This window comes from Pelodiscus sinensis, chromosome 1, assembly GCF_052426305.1.
Source record: "Pelodiscus sinensis isolate ZL-2025 chromosome 1, ASM5242630v1, whole genome shotgun sequence".
Lineage (NCBI taxonomy): Eukaryota > Metazoa > Chordata > Testudines > Trionychidae > Pelodiscus > Pelodiscus sinensis.
In genome coordinates this window covers 4,342,705-4,363,831 of record NC_143052.1, presented here as the reverse complement: position 1 = coordinate 4,363,831, position 21,127 = coordinate 4,342,705, and the positions used below count along the sequence as shown (strand labels likewise).

The 21,127-nt window shown below is 54.6% G+C and overlaps 1 protein-coding gene across 4 annotated transcripts in view; it reads left to right on the top strand.

Annotated features, from left to right (window-relative positions):
* Nucleotides 1-21,127, top strand: part of IRF5 (interferon regulatory factor 5) — a 41,424-nt gene that overhangs the window by 8,961 nt on the left and 11,336 nt on the right. Inside the window, exons 3-5 of one of the 4 annotated variants that reach the window (XM_089777922.1) lie at nt 12,911-13,108; nt 19,901-20,084; nt 20,807-20,996. In XM_089777922.1, coding sequence (XP_089634048.1) covers nt 13,107-13,108; nt 19,901-20,084; nt 20,807-20,996 — 376 coding nt within the window. In that variant the 5' untranslated portion in view covers nt 12,911-13,106. Of the gene's footprint in view, nt 1-12,910; nt 13,132-18,760; nt 19,758-19,900; nt 20,085-20,806; nt 20,997-21,127 lie in introns of those variants that run through there. The other 3 variants (XM_089777918.1, XM_089777921.1, XM_089777916.1) reach the window with 3 other exon arrangements.

The following is a 21,127-nucleotide window of genomic DNA, read 5'->3' as shown; positions in this document are numbered from 1 at the left end:
TGGCGCCTCCTGCTGGTTGGTCTGGGGATTAGCACTGGGTCTGCTGCCTGCTGATGGTCACTCTGGGGATTAGTGCTAGCCCACTCCTGCTCCGGGTTCCAGCCTGGAGACCCTGGACCTGCTGCTGTGTCCTGCTTTCCCACAAGTCTCTATTGCTCCATCGTACAGGGCCTGGGTTTTGTGCTCTTGTTCCTGCCTAGCCTCCTGTCTGATCCATCCCTGCTCACTGGCTGCTCCGCCACATGCGTCCGGGGCAGTTAATCGGCCCATCTCCCACTGCACCCAACTTCCCTGCAGCCAGGGAGGATGGAGTCGGTAAATGGCGCCTGCTCTACTGAGCCAGGCTGGCCTGAGCCCCATTGGCAGGATTCGAACACCTCTTAAGAGGGTGAGTCCTTATAAAAGCCCCCTGCCCTGTGATAGACACCTGTCCTGCGACGTCCAAGCCCCTCTCACCAGCTGCGGGTACCTGGCTTATAGGTCAATATCAGGTTAATAGGCAGCAGGTTTAAAACAAAAAGAAGTTTTTGTTCACTCAGCGCACAGGCAACCTGTGGAACTCCTTGCTGGAGGATGCTGTGAAGGCCAGGACTTTAACAGAGTTAAAAAAGAACTAGATACATTCATGGAGGACAGGTCCATCAATACTTATTAGTCAGGATGGGTAGGGATGGTGTCTGTTTGTCAGAGGCTGGGAATGGACAACAGGGGAGGGATCACTTGATGATACTTTGTTCTGCTCACTCTCTTTGGGGCACCTGGCATTGGCCACTGTGGGCAGACAGGACACGGGGCTAGATGGACCTTTGGTCTGACCCAGTGTGGCCATTCTTATGGATCAGCGACCAGGCAGTCCTTCCCAGTGGTTAGAGCAGGAGTCTGTGACCGGCAACAGAAGCCTGAGGCACAGGCAGCCCTGGGAGCCGAGGGTCAGAGCGGGTTCCTCTCACCTGCTGTGCGGCACACCAAGGGAGGGGCGGGGCTGGGCACCCGCAGGGACAGGTCCTAGCATGGCCATGGGTGGATGAACCGGTCTGGCCGCACGGCGCACCAGTCTGGCGCTGACAGATGGGTTGCTGGGGCCGGGCTGTGACCCGTGGCCCGGTGAGCGTCTGTGCCCGGATTCCCGTCCCCGCCCGGGCAGGCCGAGGGGCCGACGCACCGAGACTCGAAGCCGGGATTCCAGAATTGCGGGGCATGATGCAAGTGGCCGCCTTTGCCTCTGCCGGTATTTACCGTCTAGGGCAATTCCCATCCGTCTCGGCAGCACGGTTCCCCGGCGCTCCCAGGGCACAGCTAGCGCAGAGCCGCCCTTGGCTGGCTCCCAGCTGTGGCCCAAAATCTCTGCTTCGAACAAGAGACGCCCAGCTGCTCACGAGGCACCCCGCAGAGGTGGGGAGCGGGGCTCCGATCCCTGGGCACGGGGGGGGGGGGGGGAGGCTGGGATCATTCCTGGCCCCATTTACTCCAACCCCCTCCCAACAAAGCAGCCCCCCCCAGTTCGGGAGTATTGGGAGTTTCTGCCCAGAGTTTCAGGAGGTTACAAGCAGTGAGAGTGGGGAGCCCAGAGCTGGGAGAGCAGGGGCTGCAGGTCAGGGCTGAGGGGCACTGGCAGAACCGTGCGGACCATGGCTGGTATCGCGGGGGCTGTGGATCGGCACTGTGGGGCGCTGGGGGAGCTGTGTGTGCGGGGGCCGTGGGTCAGCACTGCGGGGCGCTGGGGGAGCTGTGTGTGCGGGGGCCGTGGGTCAGCACTGCGGGGCGCTGGGGGAGCTGTGTGTGCGGGGGCCGTGGGTCAGCACTGCAGGGCGCTGGGGGAGCTGTGTGTGCGGGGGCCGTGGGTCAGCACTGCGGGGCGCTGGGGGAGCTGTGTGTGCGGGGGCCGTGGGTCAGCACTGCGGGGCGCTGGGGGAGCTGTGTGTGCGGGGGCTGTGGATCGGCGCTGCGGGGCGCTGGGGGAGCTGTGTGTGCAGGGGAGACCCAGGCTGGTATCGCGGGGGGCTGTGGGTCAGCACTGCGGGGCGCCGGGGGAGCTGTGTGTGCAGGGGAGACCCAGGCTGGTATCGCGGGGGGCTGTGGGTCAGCGCTGGGGGAGCTGTGTGTGCGGGGGAGACCCAGGCTGGTATCGCGGGGGCCGTGGGTCAGCACTGCGGGGCGCCGGCAGAGCTGTGTGTGCGGGGGGCCATGGGTCAGCACTGCGGGGCGCCGGCGGAGCTGTGTGTGCGGGGGCCGTGGGTCAGCACTGCGGGGCGCCGGGGGAGCTGTGTGTGCGGGGGAGTCCCAGGCTGGTATCGCAGGGGCTGTGGGTCAGCACTGCAGGGCGCCGGCGGAGCTGTGCGTGTGGGGGCCGTGGGTCAGCACTGCGGGGCGCTGGGGGAGCTGTGTGTGCGGGGGCCGTGGGTCAGCACTGTGGGGCGCCGGGGGAGCTGTGTGTGCGGGGGGAGACCCAGGCTGGCATCGCGGGGGCTGTGGATCGGCACTGCGGGGCGCCGGCGGAGCTGTGTGTGCGGGGGAGACCCAGGCTGGTATCGCGGGGGCCGTGGGTCGGCGCTGCGGGGCGCCAGGGGAGCTGTGTGTGCGGGGGCCGTGGGTCGGCGCTGCGGGGCGCCGGCGGAGCTGCGTGTGCGGGGGCCGTGGGTCGGCGCTGCGGGGCGCCGGCGGAGCTGTGTGTGTGGGGGCCGTGGGTCGGCGCTGCGGGGCGCCGGCGGAGCTGTGTGTGTGGGGGCCGTGGGTCGGCCCTGCGGGGCGCCGGCGGAGCTGTGTGTGCGGGGGCCGTGGGTCGGCCCTGCGGGGCGCCGGCGGAGCTGTGTGTGCGGGGGCCGTGGGTCGGCCCTGCGGGGCGCCGGCGGAGCCGTGTGTGCCGAGTGGGCAAGAACTGGTAGCTTGACTGTTTTCTCAACGTCGTGTATTTGCCGGGATGGCATTCGGTGACTTGGGTTTCCGAGATCCCGGGGCAGGAACAATATCGAGATCCAGCCGAACCAGCCCTTCCACCTGGCCACTCACCGGGGAGGCTCCCAAGTGCCTCGAGGGAAATCAAATGGCTCCGGGAAGAAACCCAGTGACCAGGCACATGTGACTGTGTTTGTTCCGGCGGCGTGGGCATGGGAGGGCGTGGCCGGCTATGCAATTACCTGATTGGCCAGGAAGATCTAGGAAGAGAAAAGACAAGGGAAGGTGGCCCATAAGAAGGGAAGAATGACTTCTTGTGTCTTGCTCACAACACTCCTGTTAATCATAGAATCCGAGAACACTAGGACTGGAAGGGACCTCGAGAGTCGTCAAATCCAGTCCCCTGCCCTCACGGCAGGACCAAGCTCCGTCTGGCCCATCCCTGACAGGTGTCTGTCCAACCTGCTCTTCAATATCCCCAGTGATGGAGATTCCACAACCCCCCCAGGCAATTGACTCCAGTGTTTCACCACCCTGACAAATAGGAAGTTTTTCCTAATGTCCGACCTAAACCTCCCTTGCTGCAATTTAAGCCCCTTGCTTCTTGTCCTGTCCTCGGCAGGAAGACATCCCCCTCCTCCTTGTAACACTCTTTGAGGTACTTGAAAGCTGCTCTCCTGTCCCCTTTCAGTCTTTTCTAAACAAAACCAGCCCAATTGTTTTCCTCCCCTCTCGTGGGTCGTTTCCCTTCTGGTTGTGACTAAGCGCCGACTCGAAACCTCCACTTCCCTTTCTCGCCATGTGGCGAGCGCTCTCGTGACGGACAGCTGTCCAACCGGGCAGGCCTGCCCTCGGCAAGCGGTCCGAAGCGAAGGGACGGCCAGGAGGCCAGCTGCCTGCCATGCCACGCTGAGCAGCAAAGCCCTTAGGCCCAGGTTTGTGCTACGGTGTGTATGCGCGGCACTGCCCTCTGCTGGATGGAATCCAAAGGTCTTGTCCATGTGTCCTTGGCCTTGCATTGCTAACCACAAGTGGAGATTTTCCTTTAGCCGAAGAGGTGGAGGTGCTCGGGAGCAGCAAGATGTGGGGGCCTTCCCCGCGGGGCCGTGACGTTCCAGGTAGACACAGGGTGCAGTCTGTTGAGGATGACCCTGGCTGCCCAGGATTTGTTCCTATACTTTGTACTCTCCGCCGTTCATCAACTCCTCTTAGCAGCTGCCCTGCTGCCTCGTTTACCAACCATTCCCAGCCCCTTCCATCTGGCCTGGTTTCCGCTCCCCAGTTCCTCGGCCCCGGGGGGGCAGCAGCCGGCCCCTGGCGAGAGCTCCGTGTGACAAGCTTCCCCAGAAACCAAATGTCATTGGTCCTGCAAAATCCAAGAGCCGCTCCCCACGGTCCTAAGCCGGCTACACCTCCCCTTTCCAGTGTGCGCCTGGTCACTTGGCATCTTTGGGCGGGTACCCGGGTGCTGGGCAGTTTGGGCTTTAGAAGTGGCCAGCAAAGTTCTGCGCCCCCTGCTGGCTGGGTGCAGAGCAGGGAGCGTCTCAAAACAAACAGAAGCTAGGGACATATTCCTACCCATTCTGGCTAATAGCCATTAATGGACCTACCCTCCATGAATATATCCAGCTCTCAGAACCCTGTTAAAGTCCTGGTCTTCACCACATCCTCTGGCAAGGAGTTCCGCAGGTTAACTGGGCTTGGCTCAGCCAGGGCCCTGCGATGCCTGTTGCTGGCAGGTTGGTGCCTATCACCGTAAATGTTCCCTGAAGTATTTTAAAAGTCTTTCCTAGCGTGTCAAAGAGAGCACAGCTGAAACGATGGGTAGGATCCCCCCAGGCCTGGGAAGTCCCCTGTCCTCCCAGAGCGGTCATGTGCTTCCAGGTATCAAAAACTTGGTAGCAAAGTTCTGCTTTCACACAGCTGGGCTGTAAAGTCCCGGCAGCACGTAAATATCATGGAGGAAGGCTGAGCAGTGCTGTTTGCTCCCGGAGCTGAAAGACAGAGGAAGGAAGGCTCCTGTGTTTTTCCTCTGCACGTGCCCCTCATAGGGTAAATCTACACCAGCCCCCTAGATGGATCTAGGGAGGCTAATGAGGGCGACCGAAATTGCAAATCAAGCCCGGGATTTAAATATCCCACGCTTGATTTGCAAGTTCCTGGCCGGTCGCCATTTTAGAAATTGATTAGCCCGAAGTAACTGCCTGCGTCTACACGCGGCAGTGAAACGGGATTCTGGAATAAAGCCCCTAAATCGAATTCGCTGGTAAACTCATTGCAGTGTAGACGTACTCATAGACTTTAAGGTCGGAATGGACCATTACGATCATCTAGTCTGACTCCCTGCACAATGCAGGCCACAGAATCTCACCCACCCACTCCTGGAATAATCCTCCTACCTATATCTCCAATATTGAAGTCCTCAAATGGTTTAAAGACCCCAAGATGCAGAGAATCCTCCAGTAGTGATCCGTGCCCCATGCTACAGAGGAAGGCGAAAAACCTCCAGGGCCTCAGTCTTGGTGGACTGATTTCTGCTGCAAGTCTAAACCCACTTTTTTGGCTCTTCACCCTCATGCATCAGGGCATAAACTGCTGGGCAGCTGGGGTCAGGAAGGAGTGTGATGGGAAAGGCAGGGTGAACATAAGAACATAAGAACAGCCGTACTGGATCAGACCAAAGGTCCATCTAGCCCAGTATCCTGTCTGCCGACAATGGCCAGCATCAGATGCCCCAGAGAGGGTGGACCAAAGACAATGATCAAGCGACTTGTCTCCTGCCATCCCTCTCCAGCCTCTGACAAACAGAGGCCAAGGACACCATTTTATCCCCTGGCTAATAGCCTTGTATGGACCTAACCTCCATGAAATTATCTAGCTTCTCTTTAAACTCTATTATAGTCCTAGCCTTCACAGCCTCCTCTGGCAAGGAGTTCCACAGGTTGACTACACGCTGTGTGAAGAAGAACTTTCTTTTATTAGTTTTAAACCTGCTACCCATTAATTTCATTTGGTGTCTTCTAGTTCTTCTATTTAGGGAACTAATAAATAACTTTTCTTTATCAGCCCTCTCCACGCCACTCATGATTTTATAGACCTCTATCATATCCCCCCTCAGTCTCCTCTTTTCTAAACTGAAAAGTCCCAGTCGCTTTAACCTCTCCTCATATGGGACCCGTTCCAAACCCCTCATCATTTTAGTTGCCCTTTTCCGAACCTTTTCCAAGGCCAAAATATCTTTTTTGAGGTGAGGAGACCACATCTGTACACAGTATTCCAGATGTGGGCGTACCATAGTTTTATACAGGGGCAGTAAGATATTCTGGGTCTTATTTTCTATCCCTTTCCCAATAATTCCTAGCATCCTATTTGCCTTTGTGACCGCCGCTGCACTCTGTGTGGAAGTTTTCAGAGAACTGTCCACGATAACTCCAAGATCTCTTTCCTGATTTGTCGTAGCCAAATTAGCCCCCATCATACTGTACGTATAGTTGGGGTGAGAGGAGATGAGGCATTCTGTTGTCTTCTGGAGAAACCAGCGCCAGCCAGTGTTCGGGTCAGGTCGCGGGGCAGACTGGCCCATGGGGGCTTGCCCAGAGCTGACCCCAATTTCCATTCCCCTGTTCTCAGTCCCTGGCAACTCTTATCCCACTTCTGCCTTCATCCCCTCCCCCACAGGGATCAGGCAGCTCTACAAAGAGCGACTCCTAGCTGGGAGCAGCATAGCGTGGCTCCTGCCACTGACTCCCTGACCTGCCACATAGCCCATCTAGCCTCAGCTGCCTCCTCGACAACAGGGCCAGTCACACGCACCCACTAGCAGTACAGGGCCTATGACACACATTCCCTCCAGGAGCTGTCAATATCCCACTAGTGCTGAAAGGAGCCCCCCCCCCTCCAGGCATCCAGGTGTGCTAGGAGCTGTCCTCCTATGTGATGGGGGACACAGTACAGTTTTGCCCCCTAAGCGCTCCCAGGGTGGGAGCCAGCAAGTGCCCGGGCAGGAAGGCAGACAAGGTGCCCAGGAAACAAACCTGTGTCAGAGAGTCGTTATTAACGGTTCACAATCCTGGTGGGAGGACATAACAAGTGGGGTTCCGCAGGGGTCTGTTTTGGGACCGTCTCTGTTCAATATCTTCATCAACGATTTAGATATTGGCATAGAGAGTACGCTTAGTAAGTTTGCAGATGATACCAAGCTGGGAGGGGTTGCGAGTGCTTTGGAGGAGAGAGTTAAAATTCAGAATGATCTGGACAAATTGGAGAAATGGTCTGAGGTAAACAGGATGAAGTTTAATAAAGACAAATGCAAAGTGCTCCACTTAGAAAGGAACAATCCGTCTCACACACACAGAATGGGAAGCGACTGTCTAGGAAGGAGTCCTGCAGAAAGGGATCTAGGGGTTATAGTGGACCATAAGCTAAATATGAGTCAATAGTGTGATGCTGTTGCAAAAAAAGCAAACATGGTTCTGGGCTGCATTAACAGGAGTGTTGTGAGCAAGACACGAGAAGTCACTCTTCCGCTCTGCTCTGCGCTAGTTAGGCCTCAGTTGGAGTATTGTGTCCAGTTCTGGGCACCACATTTCAAGGAAGATGTGGAGAAATTGGAGAAGGTCCAGAGAAGAGCAACAAGAATGATGAAAGTTCTAGAGAACATGAGCTAGGAAGGAAGACTGAAAGAATTGGGCTTGTTTAGTTTGGAAAGGAGAAGATTGAGAGGGGATGTGACAGCACTTTTCAGGTATCTAAAGGAGGAGGAGTACATATTGTTCTCCTTGGCCTCCTGAGGACAGGACAAGAAGCAAGGGGCTTAAACTGCAGCAAGGGAGGTTTAGGTCGGACATTAGAAAAAAATTCCTAACTGCCAGGGTGGTTAAACACTGGAATAAATTGCCATGGGGGGTTGTGGAATCCCCATCTCTGGAGATATTTAAGAGCAGGTTGGACACACACCTGTGAGGGATGGTCTAGACGGTGCTTGGTCCTGCCATGAGGGCAGGGGACTGGACTTGATGGCTCTCAAGGTCCCTTCCAATTCTAGTGTTCTCGGATTCTATGAATCAGTCCCAGGCCCCCGTGGGCCATTGGCTGGATCCTGTCTCTTGGTCCCATGTTTGGGGACTGAGGTTTTCCTGCTCAGCACCAGCTCCCTTTCTGCTTTGGGGATTCCTGTGGCGCGGGGCACGTGAAAGTGCATGCCGGGGTGTAGGGGGAGTCAGAGGTGCATTACGGTCTCCTGGGGCACTGGTGTGGGAACGCTGGCCCCACCACTGAAATTGTCAGTTATAAGATCAAGAACACATATTCCGGCTCATCCAGAAATATAATTTATGCCACCATGTGCCGACAGTGTCCGTCTGCTATGTACATTGGACAAACTTCTCAGACACTTCGCCAAAGAATCAATGCCCACAAAACAGACATCAGACAGTTTCACAAAGAAAAAACAATGTCTTGCCATTTCAGCCAGACTGGGCATTGTCTCAATGACCTGACTACCTGCATCCTGCTTCAAAGAGTTTTTAACACAAGACTTCAAAGAGAAGCCTCTGAACCTGTCATTCATGCTTAAATTTGACACTTTACGAATGGGCCTTAACAAAGATGCTAATTATCTTACCCATTACAAAGAGAGCTTCCCCAATTATCACCTCTAATATCATTATCTCATAGACATTAACCTCCCCCCCATCCCTCCTCTGTTCTAAAATCTGATTTGTCGATTTTATGTGTTCACTTTTTTTGATTGTATCCCTTTGGTATATATGGTCCTGCCAATTTTCTTCCACAAATTGATCTGAGGATGTGGGTCTGGCCCAGGAAAGCTCATCACCTAATAAACCATCTTGTTAGTCTTTAAAGTGCTACATCGTCCTGTCTTTTGTTAAAATCCAAAGACTTGCTTATAAAAAGAAGGGGGGAGTTAAAACTGGTCAACTGAATCAAATCCACACACCAGTTGCCGAGGTCTTGGCTCAGGCTGGTGGCATGAAGGAACCAACTCCTGGTTCAAGTCACGTCTCTTCTTCTTCTTCTTAAACCCTTGCTCTCCGAGTGGAGCGTAGGTCATCTTCAAGTCTCCTCCACTTCACTCTGTCTTGAGACAAAACGTCTAGCTGACTCCAGAAGTACCCCAGTTGTTGTCCTTCAGTCTCAGCAGATGTCCACGTTGTCTGAGGCCTTCCTCTTGCGTTTTCCTTGCGGGCTCCATGTGAGAGCTTGATGGGCTGTGCTGGATGCTGGTTTTCTGAGAGTGTGGCCTAGCCATCCCCACTTTCTTCTCTTGATTTCAACATCAAGTGGTTCTTGTCCTGCTCTGTTCCAAAGCTCCTCTTTTGTGACACAGTCTTGCCATTTGATGTGAAGGATTTACCGCCGGCAGCTGTGTGGGAATGTCTGTAGCTTGTGATTTGAAGACTTTTTAGCATGCCAGGTCTCACATCCATACAAGGCACCCTCTTCACATTTGTGTTGAAGATCCTCAGTTTCGTCTTCGCAGATATTATTTGTGAGCTCCATATGGGACGAAGAGTCTTGAATGCAGCTGTTGCTTTCCCTGTCCTAGCCCTGATCTCCTTGTCTGTTCCTCCGTCTCTGCCCATCATACTCCCCAAGTCGATGAACTTCGCTACTTCCAAATCGTTGGCAGGTCCTCGGCCCCTTGGCTCCATTGCTCCCCTTGGGGCGAGTCCGCAGCCCAGAGGCTGGAGCAGGAAAGAGACCAGCTGGAGAGATCCCCAGGTCTTCTGGTGGCTTCTGCCATGTGGCGGGACGCCCGGTGTTCTTACCATGGAGACGTGCTGTACCAAGACGGTGTCCAGGCACGGGAACCGACCTGGGGCAAGTCACGCGTCCGTGGCTGACTCTGTTCTTTGCGGGTAGAAGCCATTTCCGCCCCCTGCTGGTCCAAACGCTCCCAGGAAAGCTCCTCGGCTGTGGATCGGCCCCTCCCCAGGCTAAGTATCTGCCGCGGCCGCCTCCTCAGTGGGCCATCAACTTGAATAGTCCGTGCACGGGACGAATGCTTCACTGGGCCGTCTCCGAAGGAGACGCCTTGAAATCCAAGCACAGAGCCCAAAGCTCAGCGCTTCACGTACGAAAATGAGAACTGCAGACCAATAGCGTCACTGCACCCGGATGGTCAGAACCGCTTCCTGGCCCCTCCCTCGGTTGCCTTCTCTCACGGAGTGGGGGGGGGGTCCCCGGGCCCGGCACCCCCCTCCGGAGCCAGTTGGTTCTCTCAGCCGGCAGGTAGAACAGAAGGTGTGTGGGTTGACAGAGACCCAGTGTAGCCCAGATTTCTTGTTACAGGAACCTGGAGCAGCCAGTACCATCATCTCTGGGAAAGGGGAGCCAAGAACCCCAGCTCTGGGCCCCAGCTCCCCCTGCAGGCCACTAGGCTCCCTTCTCCTCCAAGCCAGCCGAAAACTAACTCAGACCCACAGCCACTGCTCCCAGCCCCCCAGACTCCGCCTCCTGCTCTGTTCAGATTCCGGGGGGCAAAGTGTCACCAGACTGAATCCAGCACCTAGCTCAGGCGTCAGGCCACTCCCCCAGAAATCCCGTTGCCCACAGGCCACTCCCCCAGAAATCCCGTTGCCCACTGGGCACCCCTCCCCCAGAAATCCCGTTGCCCACAGGCCACTCCCTCAGAAATCCCGTTGCCCACTGGGCACACCCCCCCCCCCCCACAGTCACGACAGGGTACAGAGAAGAGTACAGAGAAGAGCGACAAGAATGATTAAAGGTTTAGAGAACATGACCTATGAAGCCAGGCTTCATGAACTGGGCTTGTTTAGTTTGGAAAAAAGAAGATTAAGGGGGGACATGAGAGCGGTTTTCAAATATCTAAAAGGGTGTCACAAGGAGGAAGGAGAAAATTTGTTCCTCTTGGTTTCTGAGGACAGGACAAGGAGTAATGGGCTTAAAGTGCAGCAGGGGAGGTTTAGATTGGACATTAGGAAAAAATTCCTAACTGTCAGGGTGGTCAAATATTGGAATAAATTTCCAAGGGAGGTGGTGGAATCTCCCTCTCTGGAGATATTTAAGAACAGGTTAGATAGACATCTGTCAGGGATGGTGTAGACAGAGCTTGGTCCTGCCTTGAGGGCGGGGGGCTGGACTCGATGACCTCTCGAGGTCCCTTCCAGTCCTATGATTCTATGACAGTAGGCATCGCACACAGCGCAACAAAGCAACCAGGCTATGTGTATACTGCAGAGTTTTTTCGGAAAAATGGCCATTTTCCCAAAAAAACCCTCACTTAACGTCCACTTTGCAGTCACATTCTTTCGGGGGGAAAAAAATCGAAAGACCAGAGGGGTTTTCCCGACATTGGTAAACCTCTTCCTAGGAGGAAGAAGCTTTTTTTTTTTTTTTTTTTTTTTTTTTTTTTTTTTGAAAGAGCTCTTTCGGGAAAAGGCGTGTGTGGATGGAGAAGAGGGAGTACTTTTGAAAGTCGAGGGAAGAGGAAAAAGCACAGGTACCCTGGTGGCCACTCGGCCCATAGCAATCACAGCTTACATGCGAGATAGTGTCCATTCAGTGTGGATGCTATCGCTTTTTCGATGCGCTTTGGCAGTGTGGACGCATTCTTTCGGAAGACGTTTTTTCGGGAGATCTCTGCTGGAAAAGCTTCTTCCGAAAGAGGCCTGCAGTCCAGACCTAGCCCCAGTGAATACAAAACCAGAGTGAACAGAGGACTACAAGAGTGGACAGAACCCCCAGCCCGTCGCCCTTTCTGCGCACGATTTGCTGGAAATATAGAACGGTGGTTGCAGCAAGACTTGACGTGGTCCTATTTTAGTCCGTTAACGTCACCTTTTGGTAAAGCCGGGAGCTGCACCCAGGTCTCCCGTCCCACTTAGCTCCACCTTCCCCCCGACCAACAGGCGCTTCTCACATTGTACTATGGCCTCGACTAACCTGGCGAATTTACACCCAGCTCCTCAAAGGTGTTTTGGTGCCTAACTCCCATTGGTTTTAGAGGGTGTTAGGTGCCTAGATACCTTTGGAGGAGGTCGCTTCACAGCCGCGTTCTTCCTTCTGCTCATTACTTTCTAGTGTCATGGTCCCGTGAGTGTGAGTGTGAGTGTGAGTGTGAGTGTTGGGGGAGGGGGTTGGCATGCCTGCATTGAGTGGAAAGAGTCAAACCTGGGCGTTTGTCACTCATCCTCTCTCTTGTGGCATAGGCCTGTTGGCAATTGACACTATGCTGGGCCCAAGGGTTGGTCTGGAGACAGCAGGGCCAAGATCAGCTCCAGTATTACAGGGATACCATGAGCCTAGCCAAAATATTTCCGTGTGGAAAGCTGCACCGAACAGCCCCTGGCCGAGCTCTGGGTAGCCAGTACTGTATTCGGTTTCCTCCACCAAGTCAGCTGTTCCCCTGCAGAAACAAGGCTGAAAACGGCCTTTGTAACAGAGTGGGTCGATTGAAATCACCCAGGAGGAAGCCTTGATTTAAATCATCGATATTATTTGTGTGTTGTGTTTGCACTTTATATTTTCCAAAAGACGGGTCCGTTCCCCGTTGGCAGTAACCATGGAGCCATGTTGATTTGCAAAGAAATACGCAGCCTTTGTGCTAAATTCAGTGCTGCTTTTTGCTAATCGGGAGGATACGCGATAGCTATAGACTCAGTTTGAACGTTTTATTCAGATTCTTCATTTTTAATATTTATGCAATGAGAAAATGGGGAACCGAAGCATTTCTTATTCAATAGATGATTAACTTGGATGAGAATTCAAATTCAATTAAAACGCACAAAACCGCCATTTAATTTTTTTTTCTTAAACTACCCTAAAAGTGCTGGCTTCAAAGAGTGTACTGCAACATGGTTTGCATTTAAAACGAACCGCTTTATTAAAGACAGAAAATACGGGCAGTCAGCGAAATGAATCGATTGTTTCTAGTCCCCCCCATCCTGCATTCTAGAACTAGTACAGCTCAGTCTCTTACTTCTAGTTTCGATTCTCAGACTGGAAGAGGAAAACAAGCTCGCTTCTTTTTCAGTTCCCAGTTGACTTCTGCACTTGGAAGGAACTGGCCATTGAGCTGAACTAGCCGAGCAAACTGAGGTGAAGAAAATACGTTCCCTGCCCCTGCAGAAGACGCTGTTGCTCGCAAAAGCTGGTTGAGAATTTCCAGCTGCTACCCCAGCGACTCCTGCCAGTTCGGTGGCTTGACCATCTTTCAAACGTGGCAGCAGATGTACGGCTTCCTGTTATCGTGCTGTATGTATTTTAAACGATGTTAATAGAGTGTAAGTCTAGACCTTAACGCAGGTGGTCAATTTCAAACGCGATGTCTTTTTTTTACATATTTAATATGAATTTTAAAAAGTCCAATATTTTAGATGGATTTTTATCCTTTGGGCTGTAAGAGCAGTCGAGGTCAAGCGATTCCATCACCACAAGACCTGCCCAAAGGATTTGGGGTGGCTGTTAGCTCCGGGGAGAGCTTACAGCTCCGTCTGGAAGGGGATGTGACTTGAAGGGGACGTTGTCCCTTTAATAGTGCTGGCTTCTGTGCCCGTCCATGGGGTACTTCCTCATTAGCAGCATTCTGTTCCGCAGCCGCCGTTCCCAGTAACCGCTTCCTGTTGCTTCGCCAGCGTTTATTCTCCCGCCTCATTTTCTCTTCCCCTGGGGTCATGTGTTTTCCTCGGGAGGCGTTTCAGAGCCGCCCTTTCGGCCGCTTCCGCCAGCCGCTCTGAACGAGCCTCACCTTTCCTCCCGAGGATTGTTGTAGCTCTTCTCCGAGGCCTTTCCGCGCGGCCCGCGTCTCTGCGGCTGGCGCGCCCGAGGCAGGATGGGCTCTGTGTGTGACCCTGCTAGACCTGGGTCCCTCCGGTGCAAAGAGAGGGATCCCTTCCCCCCTCGCCCCTTCACCCTGGGCTTGATCGCACCCACCTCGAATGTTCCAAAGTCACCTTGGTCTCCCACCCTCCCCCCGGTCGCGGTCTCCCACCCTCACCCCTGTAGGCATGAGATCTGCTTTAAAAAAAAAAAAAAAAAAATCTCGCAGTCAAAATAAATACAAGCAGGGTTCTTTGCCTTCTGGTTCCTGCACTCTCCGAGCCGCACTCAGGCTGTTCTCCACAACCAGTGTCTGGGAACGGGCTGGTCTGCTTTCTTGGCAGCTGGCAGCTAAGATTCTCAAATGACGTCACGCTGTCCGATTGGCCTGAGGGCTGGGGAGCGCGTGACGTCTCCTTCCCCTGGCAGGGGCGTGCAGTGCCTAGAAAGCCCCGCCCCTTCGGCCTGAGGCCCCGCCCCTTCGGCTTGAGGCCCCGCCCTCTCCGGGTTGGAGCCCGCCTACGACCACGGCTCACAATTTATGGAGTAGCCCCCTGTGACGGAGTGGGAGTTGTGTTCGCTCTGTCATGCTGCACGTGATTCCTACTGTTCTGTTGGAACCCTGAGTGTGTGCCTCAGTTTCCCTGGGCACTGCACTGGACCCCAGCTCTGAGCCCTGGGGTTCCAGCAGGGTGGGCTTGCCTGCCCCTGCCCTAGCTGGAGCTGCTGCTTAGCGTCGGGTACTATTTCTCCCAAGCATTCAGCTGGGGCCGCTAGAGATGGCCGTGTCATCTGGGTTCTGCTCTCTGGCCCAGTCTGGCCGGGACGTGGGCTCCCAGTAGCTGGGGTGGGGGTGTGACTGCCAGGATGCTGACTCTTGTCTGTCCATTTTCTGTCTGTCCTTCCCCCTGCAATCTCTTTACGAACCCCAGGAGGGGACTGGGGGGGATGTGATGGGGTCTATAAAATCATGACTGGTGTGGAGAAAGCGAATAAGGAAAACGTACTTACTTGTTCCCGTAACGTAAGAACTAGAGATCACCAAATGAGATTAATAGGACTCGTCCTGCCTGTGTCCATGTAACTCGGTCGCCCCTGCCCACCGCCCCCTGCCCCTGTGCTGGTGGGCTCAGGGTCCAGGCGCCAGGTTCTCGTCCGCAGCGCCCGGTCCAGCGGGTGAAGACAGGCTCCCTGCTTGTCCTGGCTCCGTCCAGCTCCTGGAAACGGCCGGCATGTCCCTGCGGCCCCTAGGCAGGGGTCCCGTCGTCTGGGAACTCCCATTGGACGGGAACTGCAGCCAGTAGGAGCTGCAGGGGCAGCACTTGTAGGGAGCCCGCACCCCGATCCCCCTCCTGTGCCCCAACTGCCTGCTCTTGGTCGGAATCCCTGCACCCAAACTCCCTCCGAGCCCCAAACCCCTACCCCATCCCTGAGCCGCCTCTGCTGAAAGTGGCCAATACCAGATACCCCAGAGGCAGGAAACACAGTCTGATCTCTCCGTTGTCACCCACCTCCAGAGAAACAGAAGCTAGGGACACCATTCCTACCCATCCTGGCTACTAGCTATTGATGGACCTAACCTCCATGAAACTATCTAGCTCTTTTTTGAACCCTGTTAAAGTCCTAACCTTCACCACCTCCTCTGGCAAGGAGTTCCACAGATTGACAGTGTGCTGAGTGGGGAAAAAAAACTTCCTTTTGTTTCTTTTAAACCTGCTACCTATTCATTTCATTGGGTGACCTCTAGTTCTTATATTGTGGGAATAAGTAAATAACTTTTCCTTATTCGCTTTCTCCACCCCACTCATGATTTTATAGACCTCTCTCCTATCCCCCCTGAGTCTCCTCTTTTCTAAGCTGAAAAGTCCAAGTCTTTTAAATCTCTCTTCATCTGGGACCCATTCCAAACCCCTCATCGTTTTTGTTGCCCTTTTTCGGAACCTTTTCCAATGGCAGTATAGTCAAGTGTCGATACCTTCTAATCGGGAGTGCTGGAAGAGCTCCCCCTTGCTCTTTTGGACTGCAGACTTTTCCAGCTTCTGAGAGCACCCAGGATGTGAGCTCTTTTGTGGGCAACCGGGGTTTGATCACTGTGGTCATCAGGACTTACCGGCGTGGTGTCCTGGCGGGTCTCCCGCTCCATCAGTGACGGGAACGGGTCCGCTGCGGCGTGTGTGCGCAATTGTGTGTGCTGTGTTGACTTGTGCAAGGAGGTAACACAGCAGATCTCAAGAGCAGTGAAAAACCACAAATCAGATAAGGATCCAAGGTGCCCGGCCAGGTTCATTGTTAAGCGAAGTACAATAATAGCTGTCAGGAGCCTCCATTGAACCGCTACACATATGTACTCCCTTACAATGGCCTGATTCAGTTAGTGGGAGCTCCCTCTGCCCCCTAGGTTGGACAAAGACTGTCCTGGCAAGACAGGTTTGCAGAGGATACGAGGCTGGGAGGGGTTGCAACTGCTTTGGAGAATAGGATCATAATTCAAAATGATCTGGACACACTGGAGAAATGGTGTGAGGTCAACAGGATGAGGTTTAATAAGGACAAATGCAGAGTGCTCCGCTTAGGAGGGAACAATCCGTTTCACACACACAGAACGGGAAGCGACTGTCTAGGAAGGAGTCCTGCAGAAAGGGATCTAGGCGTCAGAGTGGAGCACAAGCTAAATATGAGTCAACAGCGTGACGCTGTTGCAAAAAAAGCCAACGTCACTCTGGGAGGCATTAAGAGGAGTGTTGTGAGCCAGACACGAGAAGTCGTTCTTCCGCTGTGTTCTGCGCTGATTAGGCCTCAGTTGGAGTCTTGTGTCCAGTTCTGGGCACCACATTTCAAGAAAGATGTGGAGAAATTGGAGAAGGTCCAGAGAAGAGCGACAAGAATGATGAAAGGTCTAGAGAACATGAGCTAGGAGGGAAGGCTGAAGGAATTGGGTTTGTTTAGTTTGGAAAGGAGACGATTGAGGGGGGACATGAGAGCCGTTTTCAGGTCTCTAAAAGGGTATCACAAGGAGGAGGGAGACAAATTGTTCTCCTTGGCCTCTGAGGACAGGACAAGAAGCAATGGGCTTAAACTGCAGCAAGGGGGGTTTAGGTTGGACATTCGGGGTGTATCTACACCGCTCACAGTGCATAGATTATTTCAAGTTAAGCCCTGCTATGTCAATTGCGTAGCTTATTACGAAATAGCTTATTTAGAAATTGGGAGCGTCTGACTTCCCTTACTCCTTGCACAATCAGGGTCACAGGAGTCGGAGTAAGAAGTCCTCCAGCTTGACAGTGTTTTGAAATAACTGCCTGGTGTGTAGCCGCGGATTAAGTTATTTCGAAATAACATTGCTGTGTACCCCAGGAGAAACTTCCTACCTGTCAGGGTGGTGAAACACTGGAATAAATTTCCTGGGGAGGTTGTGGAATCCCCATCCCTGGAGATATTTAAGAGCAGGTTGGACACACACCTGTCAGGGATGGTCTAGATCAGGGCTACTCAACTTTGGAAGCCCCGGGGACCACAAGGATACTCACTGTACATGCTGCGGGCCGCAACTTAAGTATGTATATGCAAATATATATGCAAATATATGCAAATCGCTTCTTTTACACAGACAGGCATGAATACAGAGATTAAGGCAAGACAGCACAACACGCAGGCCCCGTTTATGTCAGTTCTGCTGATATTAATAAAATGCAACATTTACCCAACAGCACTTTTAATGAGAAAATGGTATCCTGGTGATTTGGGAGTTTCGCTTGAAGCGTCAGGTTGTGCGTTTCTTGCAGGGACTTTACTGTAAAAAGAAGTTTCCAAGACAGAGCGCTCCAACCGGCGGCGGGTGGGGAGCTGTGCGAGTCAGGCCGGACACGAGAGGCATAAAAGGCCAGGTACCCGAGAGCCCCATCCTGAATTCCCAGCAGGGCTGATGTTGTGCTGTGTGGGATGGAAGCAGGGCCGCCTGGCCACGGCGCCAGACCAAACGTGGCCCGTGTGAGCCAGTCGGCATCTCTCAGGCTCTGCCCACTAGGCTAAGCAGCCAGCACTTCCCACAATGCCCCAGGGCTCCTCCTCCCTGAGGGGCCAGAAACGCCAACACCCTGTACCCATCTGTGCCAGCCAGCCCGTCCGCTTGCGTCTGTCAGTGCTCACCTGCCGGGGAGACGCCGCGCCATTGTGGAGCGTGTTCCCAGTGGAGGCCACGTTCAAAGGACCCCGCACGTTGAGCCCCGTGTAAACCCAAACCCGGCCCGTTGGCCACAAACCAATGTGCTGCGTGTCGCGTAGCCCTGAGCTAGACGGTGCTGGGTCTTGCCGTGAGGGCAGGGGACTGGACTCGATGACTCTCGAGGTCCCCTCCAGTTCCAGTGTGCTGTGATACTTTGATATCCCCCTGCACCTGCTGGTTCAGTGAGAACGTCTCTACCCATCATGCTGTCAGTTTAGACCCTTCCCTGGATCTGGGTCGGCCTCTGAGGGGACTGTGGGTACCACGGTCTTCGTTCACAAGCTGGTGGTACCATCCTTTTGGAAGGTGCTTTCAACCTGTGCCCAGTACCAATTTCTGTTCTACAGTCGCCACCGAGTGCCATGTTCTGTGAGTAGGGTGGTCAGGTGTCCGGTATTGACCTGAACAGTCCAGTATTTTTGCCTCCTGCCTGGTAAAAAAATTCAGAAAATACTGGACACACAAAATGTCCAGTATATTCTGATTTTTTTTCCCTGCCAGGAGGCGAAAATACCGGACACTCGTCAACCCTACACACACTCAGCAACCGGACCCAACCCCCAGCCTCTCCCCCCCCGCCCCCCCCGGGCCCTCCAGACCTCCCCGCTTACCTGGTTCCACAGGGAAGCTGTCTTCTGACTTGATCAGGAAACAAGATGGCCGCCGGCAAAAAGCTTCAAAGGCTTTTCTTAAAGGGGCCATGCTATTTTTTTTTTTTTTTTTTTTTTTTGCTTAATAAGTCTCGGGTCCTTTTTTTTTTTTTCTCAACAGAATTTTTTCCCCGGTGGTTTTTTTTTTGGGGGGGGGGGGGGGTTGATATTTTCAGTTAAACCATCTGGCAACCCTATCCGTGCACAGGGCCTGCGCCTTGCTCCCAGCATTGCTTTGCTTCATGTTAGCTAACAGCGGACAACACTTGGCGAGGTGTCACGCCTCACGCTGGGCTTGTGCTACATGGGTCCTCCTCTTACTACATCACCATAGAAAAGCGTTTAGTTTCTTCTCAGTCCCTGGTGGCGACCGCGTCGGTGGTCCTTTGCGCCTGTTTAGCCCTCTGAAGAAGAGTTTTTGTCAGAGTCTGAGAGACCTGACCGGATCGTATTTGTCAGTGTTTCTCCCTGAGCGGTGTGCGGACCAGGGATGGTCTTGAGGGGTCTCGGGTAGGATACGTCTAGGCTGCAGGCGTCTTTCAGAAGAAGCTTTTCCGGAAAAGCTTCTTTCGAAAGAAAGTGTCGACACAGCAAAAACGCAATGAAAACGTGATGTGCTTTTTTTTGAAAGCGAGCGTCCACATGGATTGGACGCTATTTCGCATTTCAGTTGTGATGACTGTGGATGGAGTAGCCACCAGGACACCTGTGCTTTTTCCTGGAGGCCTCTTCTTTCAAAAAAACGCTCTATTCCGCGTCCACACACGCCTTTTTCCGAAAAAGCTTTTTCGGAAAAGGGCTTCTTCCTCATAGAAAGAGGTTTACCGCTGTCGGAGAAAACCCTCCGTTCTTTTGACTTTCTGTCAAAAGAACGCAATCGCCGTGTGGGCGTAAGGATTGTTTTTCCGGGAAAACGGCCGTTTTTCTGGAAAAACGCTGCAGTGTAGACATACCCATAGAGATTGTGAAGGCAGCCAGCTGGTCTGTGGTACCGAAAAGTGGAGCAACCGTTGCGGTCGGTTTCGTTGCAGGATTCTCTTTTTGTGTTTGCCGCAGATTTGTGATGAGCGATTGAATAACCGGACCTGAAAAAGGGGAAAAGAACCGGCTGGACCTGTCAGAGACGGGTCCGGGTTTCCTTGGTCCTGCCTCAGCGTGGGGGACTGGATTTGGGGACCTCCCAGCCCGAGGTGCCCGTGAAAACGGGGACATGCGGATTCCGCCGCCCCTACTTTTATCCTGGTCCTTTCGTCTCCCCTCAGTCCCACCCCATGGCCCTAGCTGGGTGCCTGGCGTTGCCTCTGAGACGGTCTGTCCCTCTGTGTCGATGCAGGCGAGTCGCCATGAATGCGCATCCCAGGCGCATCCGCCTGAAGCCCTGGCTTATCGCCCAGGTGAACAGCAACCAGTACCCTGGCCTGCAGTGGGTGAACCCCGAACGCAAGCTGTTCTGCATCCCCTGGCGCCATGCCACCCGGCACATCCCCACGCAGGACGACGAGAACACCGTCTTCAAGGTGAGCGCCCGGGGCACGCCGGGCTGGGGAGGGTAGCCCTCGGGGCACAGGGAACCCTGCTGGCTTCATAGCCACTACACTAAGCTCCAGAGGTGGGAGGTTCAAATCCACCCGGTGGTGGTTACAATGGGCGTGCCAGGGGTACTCCGCCCCCGGGGATGGGTGGGCCCAACATAACCCCAGTGTCCCACAATGCCCTCGGGATGAGCCCTGGCTCGGGTCAGTTCTCTGCTGTGCCAGTGTGCGGTCAGTTTAATTCCAGAGGGCAGTGCTCCCTAGTGGTTAGGTCTCGGATGGTGTTTGCTGCACCTTTCAGGCCTTGCAGCAGATGGGAACCCAGAGCTCGGTGCCCCGAAATGCCGAGCTGCTCGGGTGCCTCTTGAGGTGTCTGTCTGAACGGGCCTCAGTTTCCCCAGTGAAACGGAGCTAATTGTACCCAGCTGGCGGTGTTGCTGCCAGCCGGGCCGGGACGTGCGGCATTTATCCCAGCCAGGCTCACCGCCTGCCGGTGCATGGGGCGTGTCGGGACACTGTGAGCGGCCCGCCCCGGCTGTGCAGGGGGGGAATCTTTCATCAGCTGAGCTGCCAGGCGAAGGGCCGGAGCATGTGCGGAGGTGCACCCAGGCTCCGGAGGGGGCCCTTTCTCAGGCTCCGGACCCAGACCCAGACCCAGGGTTGGACTTGACCTGTGTCTGCCCCCCCCCCCCCCCCCCCCCCGCCAGGCCTGGGCCAAGGAGACGGGCAAGTACAATGAAGGGGTGGACGAGCCCGACCCCGCCAAGTGGAAAGCCAACCTGCGCTGCGCCCTCAACAAGAGCCGGGAGTTCAAGCTGATCTACGACGGCACCAAGGACACGCCCATGCAGCCCTACAAGATCTACGAGGTGTGCCCGGGCCCCCAGCCCGACGGAGGTACCCGCAGCCGGGCCGGGGGGCGGGGAGCCGGGCGTCTCTGGCCAGTTTCCCCTCTTCAGTGGCCCCCCCCTCGGCACTGCCGAGTCTGGGCAGGGCCTCCCCTGCAAACGGCCCCCAGCCCGCTCCAG